Source organism: Primulina tabacum, chromosome 3 (genome assembly GCF_025594145.1).
Source record: "Primulina tabacum isolate GXHZ01 chromosome 3, ASM2559414v2, whole genome shotgun sequence".
Taxonomy (NCBI): domain Eukaryota; kingdom Viridiplantae; phylum Streptophyta; class Magnoliopsida; order Lamiales; family Gesneriaceae; genus Primulina; species Primulina tabacum.
Window position 1 is genome coordinate 44,596,498 of NC_134552.1, and position 13,528 is coordinate 44,610,025.

The following is a 13,528-nucleotide window of genomic DNA, read 5'->3' on the forward strand; positions in this document are numbered from 1 at the left end:
ATACAACCAACATAAAGTTTTAAGTTGGGACATAATCATGGTTATATACTTATAACTTATGGGAGCGTGACAAATGCCACGCCTAATGCCTATCTACAAGAAAGAGAATGAACAAGTGGTGGGGTTGGCTCTAGATGAAATCAAATGGGATTATGGAACCCAATAAAGCCGTTCTTTTCAAAAGGTGAAAAAGAGAGAAAAGATGATGGAATTTGACATATCTTTAATTTCATCGATATCACATGCAAAGGGCAAAGTCTCCTTCAGTGTTGTTGCTCTGTCCCCTTCATTCAAGATCACTCACAATATATGGCACAACCTGATATCAGAAATTTACTAAACAAAATCACAGGATGCACAATGATCATTATTATCGCTAATCCATGCTTGGACTTTGGAGTTCTCATAAGCAAAGAATATGCCTGATTTGCTTATGGTTTTAAAGTGGATTCACAACAGGGATAAAAAGATCATCATCCCTGTGGGTCAGGACTCAGACAATACAAGAATATCACTGACTGTTGTCGGAGTAAATTTTTGGATACAGGATGCTTAAATTAAGACATCCTTAAATTGCGGGGAACAACTTTTTGTTCATCTATAAAGTAATATTGTAAGCGGGACTGGTAAGTTTTGAGTTTTCAAAACACCTGGCATTGGCAAAAAGCAAACAAGGTTACAAATTTATTTTGTATAAAAAATTAGGCCAGCACATGATTATTGTATCGATAAAAAGAATCAAGTTATTGCAAAAAGAAATGCTGCATCAGGTGCACAATACTCAATTGCATGCTCTCATACTACTGAATGTAACCTTGAGTAGCTGGCCAGGGCCAAGATCAGCAGAAAAAACCCATAATCTCTTAGATATGGAAGGCTCAAGATTGATACTCGAGAGAAAGCGAGAAGTCACCACGATAAGGGTGATGATGGCTAACTCAACTGCTGAGTTTTGAGGACAGGGAAAGCAATAACATCACGTATACTGGCCGAGTTTGTCAAAAGCATTACTAGCCTGTCGATGCCAAGTCCCTGATGATGATGAAGGTCAATCAGATTCAGTCAAAAAGTAGATAGATATGCAGAGCCAAATAAGTAACACAATATTTGAGCATTCAAGTTCACCAAGGAATACCAATTGTGTTGGCTGCGCCAAAAAAAAAGTTTCAGAAACTGTTCTATTTGTTGCTTTATGAGTTTAGGTAACCCCGTTGTAAAATAAATGTATATTATAAAAGCACAACCTCGACTAATTCATTAAAGCATTATACCATTCCAGACGCGGGAGGCATCCCATATTCCAGAGCTGTCAAAAAATCTTCATCAAGGGTCACATCATATGCATCATCATCAAGACTTTTCTTTATGTCCTTGCTACCAATTGTTTCTGAAATTAATGTTTTCTTCTTATTATGCTGTCTAACCTGTTCTTCTAGCCGTTCCCTCTACAACAATTGAAATCATCACACTTTTATAGTTAGCTGCAAACTTACATGCCAGTCAGACTGCCCATGCTTTGAAATATGTGCTTAGTTCTACCAGATTGATATGAAAGAGGCAAGACTTTTAAAGGCAAAGATAAAAATAAAAATAAAAAAATGGCAATAAATTTTAAGAAGTGATTGGATATATCCATGCAACCACATTTAAAAGAAGAAAAAATAGGAATAATAAACAAACTGTATCAAAATAGTAAAATGGAGGTACATAAGAGAAAATCTAAATTTCAATTCATCACTGTACCCATCATGGCAGTAAAGAAAGACACAGCAAAGACTTGTACTCTCGGCCATCTATCATTCATATTTTTTTCACCAGACTAATGAGAACACCATTCACAATCAAGCAGACATTTATACAGCAAATCATGTGTATTCCTCTGAACATATTTTTTAGAAACGTAACTATAATAGAATAAATCAGATCTTGTTTGAACATGGTTGAAAAGATATCTATCTTTGGTAGGATTGTTAATAGTTTACATTGAATTAGTTACCCAAAATCTCGGGATTATGATTTGTAATCTGCACATTGTTTAAAAGGGAATACCCGACGAATGAAAAATACGACAGAAAAAAAGTTGTTCACTCTTTTTTACACATATCAAAGATGATCCTTCTATAAATTCGAGGGTAAAGCCCAGAGGGAAAAACAAAGAAAGATACTTGGAAAGTAGCTCGGTCAAAAAGTGGCAGAGTTAAAAAAAACTTTCAAACCCTGCGTCCTACCTGGTCCAAAGGATCAGTAAGTTCAGAGAATGCATTAGCCATCTCACGGCCACATATGAAGAGCTCAAACCTCTCTGTCAAGCCTGCACGCCTGAACATAAAAATAAAAAGTAAGATACTTTTAGGTAGCAAATACATACAACATAAGAGATCAGATTCTAAACAGGGAAATGAAAAAAATTTGATGGGAATTTTTTTTGTCTCTGCTATATCCTGCATGTGTTAAGAGAAACTCGAAACAGCTTCAGATCCCATTTGGGCTTATAAAATCAATCAACTTATTAATGCAAGTGGCCCACTTCGCATAGTATCAACTCTAAAGCAACAAGCCAATCCACCAAAAAATCTGATTTGATGCGGCACAATTATGTCTTCTTAGACTACACGTCAGTACTGTACCTTCTGTGCGGTTTGGCTAAAGGTGATATTTCAATCGGGTAGTCCAACACAAAAGTGGGCTGCAACAACCGAGGCTCTACAGCTATTTCAAAAACCTGGTTAATAAGCAATCGACGGATTTAAAAAACCAAGAATATGAAACTTCGACAACACCTAAATTTTAAATCCATGTTAAAAATATATTTGGTTTTCTCATAGATGTTGCAGGAACCTGAAATCATTTTCTAAACAAAGGAATATTGATCAACCTCGTTGAGCACATGACCAATGGTTGGACATGCTTCAATAGTACTTGTGAGTTTATTGTCACCATCAACATCCAATGCTCGCAAAGCAACTTCTTTTACAGCAGTAAGATCATCAGAGAAATCATTGAAATCAATTCCCGTCACTTCTTTCACAAGATTGTGCATGGTTTCCCTCCTCCATGGTCTTTCTAAGCATATCTCTACACCCTACATGGAAGGTTTGCATCATTCACTCAAGCTTTATTCACATTACGAGTAATATAACTGTAGAAGATGGGAAGTCAACAAGGTACAGTTAAAAGAAGAAAATGGGGACAGACACAAAAAGTGCAGACCTGATAATCAAGGATAAGTTTGCCATTAACTGCCAAAGAACAGCTTATGATAATATCTTCTGTCATATTCATCATGTTTTCATAGTCTGAATATGCTTCATACATCTACAATCAAGAGAATACTACAAATAATTATAGGTCATTTTTGAATGGAGATATAACCTGAATGAAGAAAGTCAAGGAAGAATTGTGTACGCCACTGACAGAAGGCAAGTGAAAGAATACATCTAAAATGGGTAAGTTATATCCATGAAGAACAAACAAAGCAAGCAAAGCAAAGGAACTCCTTACCTCAATCGTAGTAAATTCAGGATTATGACGCGTTGAAATGCCTTCATTTCTAAATATCCTGCCAATCTCATATACTTTCTCAAATCCACCAACCTGTCGCAAATTAAAGATCATCGAGACATTGATGATAAATGTGATAGGAATGATAATGATGGAACACCTACCAGATTAACAAACAAGTTCTAATACAGTGTCTGAAGAATTGGGATACTGCATAAACATCATTTTAATTAAAAAAAAAAAAGCAGGAAAAGTTTGTTACAGGAAAGTTATTAGGGAGGGCAACTCGTATTATTAGGCATTTCAAATGGAGAAAAACAGATAAAGATCATCACAGAAAAAAAGATTGACAAGAAACTACAACCTTCCAAGACAGCACAAACAAAAAGGACAAACATATATAACCAATAATAATTTACTACTGAGCAATCAAATTGGCATAATTGGAAGAATTCTTTTAATTTTTTTTAACTTCAATAAATAGCCATCAAACCAGTCAATCATCTGATAACCAACTCACCAAACAAATGGCGGCAGGATTCAGGTAGTAAATACAAAGGATTTCCAAAAGGCTGCTTAATTAACATGTTGGCATTGAATAACAAAAGGAAGCACAATCCATGCACAGTATTGATAAGATAAAGAATCTTACCAGCATCCTCTTCAAGTGGAGCTCAGTTGCAATTCGCAGATATAGATCTTGACCAAGAGAGTTATGGTACGTAATAAATGGTCTAGCTTCAGCCCCACCAGCTGCTCCCTGGATGAGAAAACCAATCACAGATAATAATATTAATTCCACAAGAATAGGAGCTTGATACAATTTGTTTACATGGTAAAACTTAGCTACGTTTCTTAGGGAGAGCAAAATGAAGAATTAAAAAACAAGGAGACATTATTTCGAGGGAAATTTCAGCAAAGTCCACTACTTGAAGCAGAAGTAGCATCATCAACAAAATGAGATTGATTTTCAAGGACAACAGGAAGAGTAAAAGAAATGCACTAAAAATTAAAATAAGGAAATGCAATTTCAGCACCAATAAATTTCAGGAAAGATAAGTACAGGTACACACACAGCATCCAAAAATATGGAATTGGCTAAAATTCTCATTGTTCAAACAATGAGATGTATGGAGAGGTCATCACTCCTCACACTCCACATATAACTAATCCAACGTATCGGAGATAAGTATTAATCTTGGCTTAAGATGAATTTTTGGTTTGTAATGAAAATTTGAAATGGCCTGATTAGTAGTAACTTATACATTATTAATTTTCACTTCTGTACGAGTCAAGTATCAAAGGGAACAAAGAGATCAGGAACTTGAGGGAATAAAGGGAAAAAAACAAACATCCATCCATAAAGAAATGAAAAGGAAAGAAACCAGAAGTTAAAAGGAGAAGAAGATTACATAAAAAAAAAAGAGAGGAAGAAAGCCAAGAGAAGTAAAAATAGATTAAGGAATAGAAAAATAAAAAGTGAAAGCTGATTAAAATGAATCTTACCTTTTTACAAGTGTTTAATAATTGAATGTTGTGATCTCAATTCACGACATTGCGATTTAGAATAACTTGCACTTACCAGTATGAGAATTTATAAATACCTGAAGAACTGGAGTTTCAACTTCAACAAAACCAGCAGTCTCCACTGTCTTCCGTATTTCTGATATGATCTACTGAAACAAGCAAAAAATTAGCACCTCATTTATCTTCCACAAAAAGGAAGTAGAAATGATGATAAAAAACTAACCTTGGCTCTTTTTTTAAATATGACTGCTACCTCAGGGTTTGCAATCATGTCTACATACCTGAAATAAGAAAAAAAAGGTATGAACTTGAAAATGAATTTAGAAGTAATATAATCATTAGACGGTCCACAAATAATGTGTTTGAAGCAACGATAAGTGGAGCAAGAGATTTAGTAATGTGATACTAATGTAGTATTTGCATGAGTGCATGTTACACATTCACTTACAGAAATGAGAATTTTCTATCAGTTTATTGTAGTTTTTCAAAAACTTTATCAAAGTAACGTGTTTTGTAAAAATTCATCAATTTACTGTGAAATTTGACGGCGAAATTAAAAAAAATTTATACCTAGCTGTCCCATCTCTTGCGGGGAAGGAGCAAAAAATAGTATAATTAGATGCCCTGCTGTGCTAAAGGCGGGGCAAAGATTGAATAAATTCTTAAATCGTTTTTGTTCTATATTATAATAATATCATTAAAAAAGGAAAAAAAGTAAACCTCACCTGCGTAAAAGTCTGGACATTGTAAAAAAGTCTTTTAAGAATTAACATTTGGTTGCCCCGCCCCTACCCTACCCCTATTAGCGGGGCACTAAATTTTTATAAGAAAAAATAAAAACCACCAACCTCATTTTCTAGAACAATAAAATACAAAAGATATAAAAAACAACAGTTAATCATTTAAAAATAATTTAAAAAAAACAACAGTTGTTTTTTATATTATTTCAGTAATTATCTAATTCTTAAAGAAAAATTATATATATTTTTAAAAAACTAAGGGTGATTAATTTATAGATTTAAATTTTTTAATATTTATTATGAATCATTGTGAGCAGAACAGTTAAAAATAATATAATTAAAAATCTAATGAAAAACACATATCACAATTCAATTATTTAATCCAGCTACATGACGAGCCATATCTTCTGTTAAAAATCTCTATTATTTTCATCCTTTAAGAATTAAATAACTGCCGAAATAATATTAAAAAAAACATTTTTTCTCATTGGGCAATAGGCGGGACTTTAATTTTTTTTTTAAAAAAATATCTATATAGACAAATTTTTTGGCCCCACCTCTTGTAGAATAAAAACAATTAAGAATTTTTTTGGCATCTGAATATACTCTTTTTTTTGCCCCGCCCCACAAGAGGTGGGACAATGAGGTAGTTTTTTTTTTAATTTTTTTTTATTTCAGCTGTCAGACTTCGCGGTAGTTTGATGAAATTTTTACACACACGTTACTTTGATAAAGTTTCTGAAAAACTGCAATAAACTGAAAGAAAACCCCGGAAACAATTAGTGATGAGGTAATATAAAGAGCCAAATGCTGAAAATTTTGGTAAAGGTAAACGAAGCACTTGGGAATGGGAACATGTAACTAACACAAGTTGGCAATGCATGCACAAACTCTGCATCTTCATGTTGAGAGAAGAATGGGGGGGAAATCTTACCTCTGGCGATAGCGCTTATCGATGTCAGCCAGGCCATGATATTTATCAGGCAACGGAAGCAAAGATTTTGTCAGAACTGAGAACGAAGTCACACAAGCAGATAACTCACCTGGGACAAACAAAAGGAAGAAGATAAGTCACAGGATTCATGGGTTAACACACTTCTAAACAATGCTAGACACACAAGAAAACACAATAAGGCATTTCTCATGCCTCAAGATGTTTATTGCTTCTTAAGGACAATAGAATTTTAGTACAAGATTTTGAGCAACTATCTCTAGATTTCGAACCATATGATGGGAAGAAAGTGGTGTCTTAACAATCAGATGCATATTTCAACATTATGTTTCTTAAACTCAATGCTAGAATGAAAACAAAATTGAGACAACCATGTATCGTTGTACCAAAACACAAAATTTCAAACCATAAGACCTCTGGTAGGATGCGTTCATTCAACACTCACCAACAGTCCTACCTTTTAAGGACCTCATTTAACAATAAATGTAAAGACCACTACAGCAAACAACTGCTATCAAGCAAAAACTGAATCTTTGCATTATGAAACTGTTTAAGTTATTTCCAACTAACAAACAACTGTTATCAAATCGAACAAACCACAACTGCAATTCTGATTTGATAAAGCAAATGTAGAGCACATATTTGACTTAGACAAGGGAAAAAATTAACAGGCAGGGAAGTAAAAATTTGACCCTTTAGTCCATCAGATTAGCATTCCCAATAATAAGATAGATTGAAGCAAAAAAAATTTGAAAAAACAAACCCTTTTCTGTACGCTTAATTGAACCTTTTGCCCCCACTATATCACCTATGTCAACGAGTGTCTTCAAATGTTCAAATTGATCACCCAGTAGTCTTTCCTTTTCACAATAGAGCTAAAACCAAAAAATAATGATAATTAGTATATTGCAATAAAAAAAATCATGTATATCCTGCTTCAATCAAGGAAAGCAGCTACTAAAACAAGAAACGAGATAAAATCAAAGCGTAATATGACACAACAGAAAACAATAAATCATATTGAGTGGCTATAGTGCACCATCAGAGCTACAGACAGAACTCAACAAAATGTTCATTACAGAAGTAAAGGAAATGGGGGATGTGGCAGTAACTAATATGATGTTAGTTTGGATAGATGTAAATTTCTTATGAGTTCTAAAACCTAATCATGGAATATTTAAGTCTGAGACAGCTATTTCCTGACCGATATCAAACAACTGCCCTACAAGAACTAGCTTTGCCCTGTCGGTGATTCCAGATTTTGGAATCTCTATGACACAGTATAAGGGGAGAAACTTACTAGTTAGAGAATGACCAGAAAATCAAACACGTGCTTTTGTGTTTAACTCGTGAAATCAAGCCTAATTATCCAAATCAGAATAACCTCATCTGCTTTCAGAAAAGAAACATATCAATTCAAATCTTTGAGTTTGCACTTCCAAGTCCTCAATTCCACATCAATTGCAGCAATGGAGTTGGCAATTCAGTCACCAATAATCGTTGCAAGAACATAATCCATCCTTAAAATGATGAAATCTGTTTGAATCCCTCAAGATAATTTCGCGCCCAGTTAGATTTGCTATTAATTTGATAGCAGTATGGCAATCCCCACAAACCCTCAGGTTTTTCATTACTCTAATAGGCATCCCTTCAGGTAACTTCAGAAGTCCATAAGCCACAGCCAACTTCTCACTGTGATGCCTTAAGCTTTGTTCCTTCTCTTCGTCATCCACATCATGGAGAGCGAAAGAACCATCAGGATTATATCCTGCCTCTCTTAACATCCCACCCAGCTTCTCCAACATTTTAACAATCTCCTTATGCTCAATATGAGGCTTACTCTCACCACCAGTGAACATATGCACTTCCTTTTCCACTTCGATCCAGCTACAACCAGGTGACTTGGTAACCTTCCTAGACCTCATGGTTTTCCTCAACTTGGCAACATCTGCCCATCTACCTTTTAAGGCATAAATATTTGACAGGAGAACATAAGGTCCAGCATTGTGGGGCTCAAGTAGAAGAAGTTTCTTTGCTGCAACTTCTGCCAAATCTGAATTCATGTGATTCCTACATGCACCCATCAAAGAACCCCAAATAATTGCATCTGCAAATCCCGACATGTCATTAATCAAATCCATAGCCTCTTCTAATTGGCCAGCTCTTCCAAGAAGATCAACCATGCAAGCATAATGTTCTGTCGTTGGCTCAATCCCATATTTTGACTTCACGGACTTGAATATTTCCTTTCCTTCTTTTACCTTTCCACTGTAGCTGCAAGCAGAGAGAACTCCAATGAATGTGACATTATCAGGTGCAATGCCCAGTGACAGCATTTCCCTGAACACCTGCAAAGCTTCATTTCCCAATCCATGTTGGGCGTAACCCGAAATCATAGAGTTCCACATTACAGTATCCTTGCCTGCAAATCTATCAAAAACAATTTTTGCGCTGAAAAGATCACCGCATTTCATGTACATGGTAATCAAAACAGACAAAAGATATACATCATCGTTAAGCTGGGACCTTAACAACTTGGCATGCACTTGTTTACCATGATTCAGAGTGGCGAGGCTGGCACAAACAGAAAGAATGATGATTAATGAAGGGAAATGCGGCCTAAGCCCCTCGCTCTGCATCATACGAAACAGACTAAGTGCCTCCAATTCGAAAGCTTTTCGTTCATAAGTCTTAATCATTGCGGTCCATGACCCATCATCCTTTTCTCTCATCATGTCAAAAATTTTTCTCGCTTTGGATACCTCTCCATTCTCGCCTAAACCGATAATCAGTGCATTGCAAGCAACAACTGATTTAGATGGCATAGCCTCGAAAAGCTCCCATGCATCCTCAATTCTCCCACAATTTGTGTAACCCATAAGCATTGCCGTCCAAGTAACTTCATTCCTTTCAGGCATGACCTCAAAGAGTTTTCTAGCAATATCCACCTTTCCATTGTCTACATAACCTGAGATCATTGCTGTCCAGGAAACCACGTTTTTCTGCCTCATGCTATCAAAAAGCTCACGAGCCTCGTCTAACTGACCCTCAGAGCATAGCCCACCTATCATACTAGTCTTAGCCACAACATCCTTCACTGGCATCATATGGTAAAGTCTCCTAGCATCATCAATCCTACCATCATGAATCAGTCCACCCAACATAACAGTCCACGATACAACATTCCTCTCCGGCATTTGCCAAAACAATTCCTCAGCTTCAGAAACCATACCCTCTTCTACATAACCTCTAACCATGGCAGTCCAGGATATGACATCCCTGTTGGGCATCACATCAAATATTTCTCTCGCTTTCTTTACCATCTTATTTGTTACGTACCCTGAAATTAATCCATTCCAAGAAACAGTATTTCTCTCAGGCATTTGATCAAATAAATGTTGGGCTTCAATGGGTTGGTTGTGTCGAAAATATCCAGAAATTATAGTGTTCCATGAAACAATAGTTTTACGGGGCATTTGGTCGAACAATTTTCTGGCAGTTTCAATTTCTCCTAGACGGATATAATAGGTAATTTGAGAAGATGTCGAGATTGCAGTGCTTGAACAGTATCTTCGAAACGAGATAGAGGAGCACTGCATTGATTGACATGCTGTCAGTAGCTCGGATTCACAGATATGCATAACCACTATATGTAAGCTATAATTTTTTGAGTAAATCCATCTACGCATTTAGATGCCAACTGAAGAAGCTAGGTTAAAAGGCCAAAAGGGTTCACGTCCTTAATCAACTAGTGATGACAAAAAATGAAATATACCAAAATTGGTGAAATAAAATTGGGACTTTTGGGTATCTGTCACAATACACATATATAAATACATTAAAAGTTCAAATAAAGTTGTTGACCAGTTGAGCGGTAAATTCAAATTTTGCAAACATTCTGTTCTAATTTTTTAAGTCATTTTCCTTTGTGTTTTAAGATGTAAATTAACGTATTGTATTTTACTAGAACATGAAAACTGGAAAGTGATAGCTAGCTGTTTCAAAAACCAAGTCATTAAAATAATTGAATTGAAAGAAAGCCCAAAAAGATATGAGATACTACTTTGATTTCTTCGAAAGCAATTATGCTTACATGTTTTCAGGGGAAAGAATAGCTTTACCAGGAAAAAAAACGAATTGTCACCTATAATCTGTTTTTATTTTTTATTTTTTGGATATTAAGAAATATTAAACTCAAAGATATGATATTTTATTTTCATTTCATATTCAACTTATGCCGTTATGAAACTCAATGATGTCCTCTCTACTAAATGATTCCATGGGCATCTATGAAAAACTGGAATATCTCACTCTCATTGTATATGTTTTTCATTGAACTCATACAAATGTTTCAGCTGTTAGAAACAGCCATTTACGTTTACCTCCACCAGAATACACATACAATTATTTTTATGATCAATTCAATTTCAAATAAATGAAGTTGATCGATACAATATACTCATGTGACGAAATTCAGTGCTAAAGATGGAAATTTATTTAATCGAGTAATACGATTTACCTTTGCTATCTGTTTTAATATTTGAGAAGATTCTAAGCATATGACTATAGTAACATCGTAAAAGTGATAACTTATTGAGTATTTTGACAGTTTTAGAAATTTGTATCAAAGTTTAAGAGAGTGGTTGGCACCTATTCAATGGTTCGTGTTGAAATCATAAAAAATACCATTCACGTCCACACACTTCAGCGTAAAAGTTTAGGTATCCACGTCACATATTTTACGATTCTTTTCCTACCAAAATAAATTTCATACATCCTAACGAGGAAAAGCAAAATTGAACCCCAAAGCACTTGTTTAAAACTATAAACGAACTCTATCGAAAGACAGAAACGATATCTCGCTCGCTTCTCTTTGAATAGTATCAAATTTTAGATTTTAGCATATAGGATCACCATCAACACCTCGAAGCTAGAAGAGTAGGCATAAATTGAGGATACTTATACAAGTAACTAGAGCAAATACAAAGGACAAGACAATTGGCAAACCTGTATTGTTCCCGAGTCATCCCTCAAAGTTAAAAAGGCAAGCTTTCCAAAAGCCCTTCGAGCCACAATTCTACCAGCAATTGATACATAATCATTCTCACCAGTTGATTCCTCACCATTTCCAAGATCCCTGTAAATCTCTTGCAGCTGCTTTGCTGTATGAGTACGATCCCACTTATAAGCATATGGATCCAGTCCATTGCTTCTTAGCTCTTGCATCTATAGAAATGACAAATAGTTATATTTCGTCTCAAATATCAAACTTATGTTCAGACAAAAACTGTACTTGTATTTTCTGTTTTCTCTGTCAGTCTGGTGAGACAACTAATTTAAAGATAGAAAAGCTGATGAGATTCCAAATAACCCCATTCAATAATATTCCCCCAAGAATGAGTTTTGGGTTATCCATGAAACACGCTCTATAAAGGACCAACTTGAATGACATTCCAGAGAAACCCTGAAAACGCTTCATTCCCAGAAAAGAAGAAGAAGAGAATAATTTTTAATAAATCATTAATGAAAGACATCGATTTCTTAGCAGATACTTCGATTTAAGTACCAAGAGCATGTACCTCCCCTGTTTCAAGAAAAAAATTCTATTCCAAAATTTGAAATACAATTGATCGGTTTGTCACATTCCCAAGTCACGGGACCATTCTCTCTAAAGTTTGAAGCAGCAGCAACCAATACCAAAGCCACACATTAAAACCAAAATTGATACGACTTGGGACGCAAAATGTAATCTTTTTGTCAAAAAAATAAAAAAGAGATACCTTTTTTATACGAATGGCACGAATGGCATCTCTGTCGGAGGTGGAAGTGGGAGAAGCCGAAGAGGACTGCCTGCGGCTGCGACCACCAGGGAGGGCGGCGGAGGAGGAAGGCGGAGAAGAAGCAGATGAGGAGCAACGGAGGACAAAGCAAGGACGTAACTTTGAAGTGAGCAAGTGGGTTCTGTTGGTGGGTTTGTAACAAGCAAGGTGGAGAAGATGCTTCAGTCTCAGCGATTGTAGCGCCGCCTCCATTTCCGTCACTTCGGTTTTGGTTTGTTCAGCGTTTCCCAAATCCTCTTTATCTGCTCTGCTACGGGAGGTTCTCGGGAGGGGGAGTACACTTATTGAACCTACGCTCACATCCCTCGTGGCCCAAATCCCATGTTGCGTGGCCACAAAGTTTGGAGCTCTAGAAAAATTATAATTATAATTTTAGTTTTGGAAATTGATCTATTTGATACAAAATTTTGATATTTATGTATATTTAATATGTTTAATATAAATGATATATCCAATATTACTTTATTAATTGAAAATTCTTATAAAAAGAATTTCATTGCTATGATTGATAGTGGTGCAGATTTAAATATTATACAGGAAGGATTAATTCATACTAAGTATTTTCATAAAACTACTCATTCTCTCTATCATGCAGGAGGAGAACCTTTAGAAATAAATTATAAATTACCAAAAGTTTATATTTGCAAAGATAAAAATTGTATTCAAACCAGTTTTTTATTAGCAAAAGATATTTCTAGCCAACTTATACTTGGTCTTCCTTTCATTTATCAAATTTATCATTTAACTTATGTTGATGAAACAGGTATTATAGGAACTTTTCAAGGTAATCCTATTCTTTTAAGTTTATAACTAAACATGTTCATAGAATTCTTAATGAATTACAAGAAAAGATTGATAGGAAAACTTTTAGGATTAATTCTTTAAAAGAAGAAGTTAATATATTAACTATAGATGATAAATTACAGGAAAAAACTAAACTTATTTATAATAAGTTCTCATTAGAAATA

At 35.1% G+C, this 13,528-nt stretch overlaps 1 protein-coding gene across 3 annotated transcripts; it reads right to left on the reverse strand.

The window, feature by feature from the left end:
* Positions 1 to 678: 678 nt before the first annotated feature.
* On the reverse strand, positions 679 to 12,888 carry LOC142541102 (lysine--tRNA ligase, chloroplastic/mitochondrial). 3 transcript variants are annotated; one of them, XM_075647668.1, is made up of 14 exons: positions 12,501 to 12,874; positions 11,728 to 11,946; positions 7,484 to 7,595; positions 6,703 to 6,811; positions 5,252 to 5,309; positions 5,106 to 5,174; positions 4,154 to 4,261; positions 3,502 to 3,594; positions 3,211 to 3,315; positions 2,876 to 3,082; positions 2,628 to 2,722; positions 2,229 to 2,319; positions 1,272 to 1,445; positions 679 to 1,032 (listed from the first exon to the last, which is right to left on the reverse strand). In XM_075647668.1, the coding sequence occupies exons 1-14, from the start codon at positions 12,750 to 12,752 to the stop codon at positions 934 to 936; spliced, it is 1,791 nt and encodes a 596-aa protein (XP_075503783.1). In that variant the 5' UTR covers positions 12,753 to 12,874; the 3' UTR covers positions 679 to 933. The 3 variants fall into 3 exon arrangements, 1 of the variants encoding a protein (XP_075503783.1); XR_012819235.1 differs by lacking the exons at positions 679 to 1,032; positions 1,272 to 1,445; positions 2,229 to 2,319; ... (6 more) ...; positions 5,252 to 5,309; positions 6,703 to 6,811 and adding an exon at positions 8,105 to 10,313 and having other exon boundaries at positions 12,501 to 12,888; XR_012819234.1 differs by lacking the exons at positions 679 to 1,032; positions 1,272 to 1,445; positions 2,229 to 2,319; ... (6 more) ...; positions 5,252 to 5,309; positions 6,703 to 6,811 and adding an exon at positions 8,021 to 10,313 and having other exon boundaries at positions 12,501 to 12,888.
* Between the last annotated feature and the right edge of the window lie 640 nt (positions 12,889 to 13,528).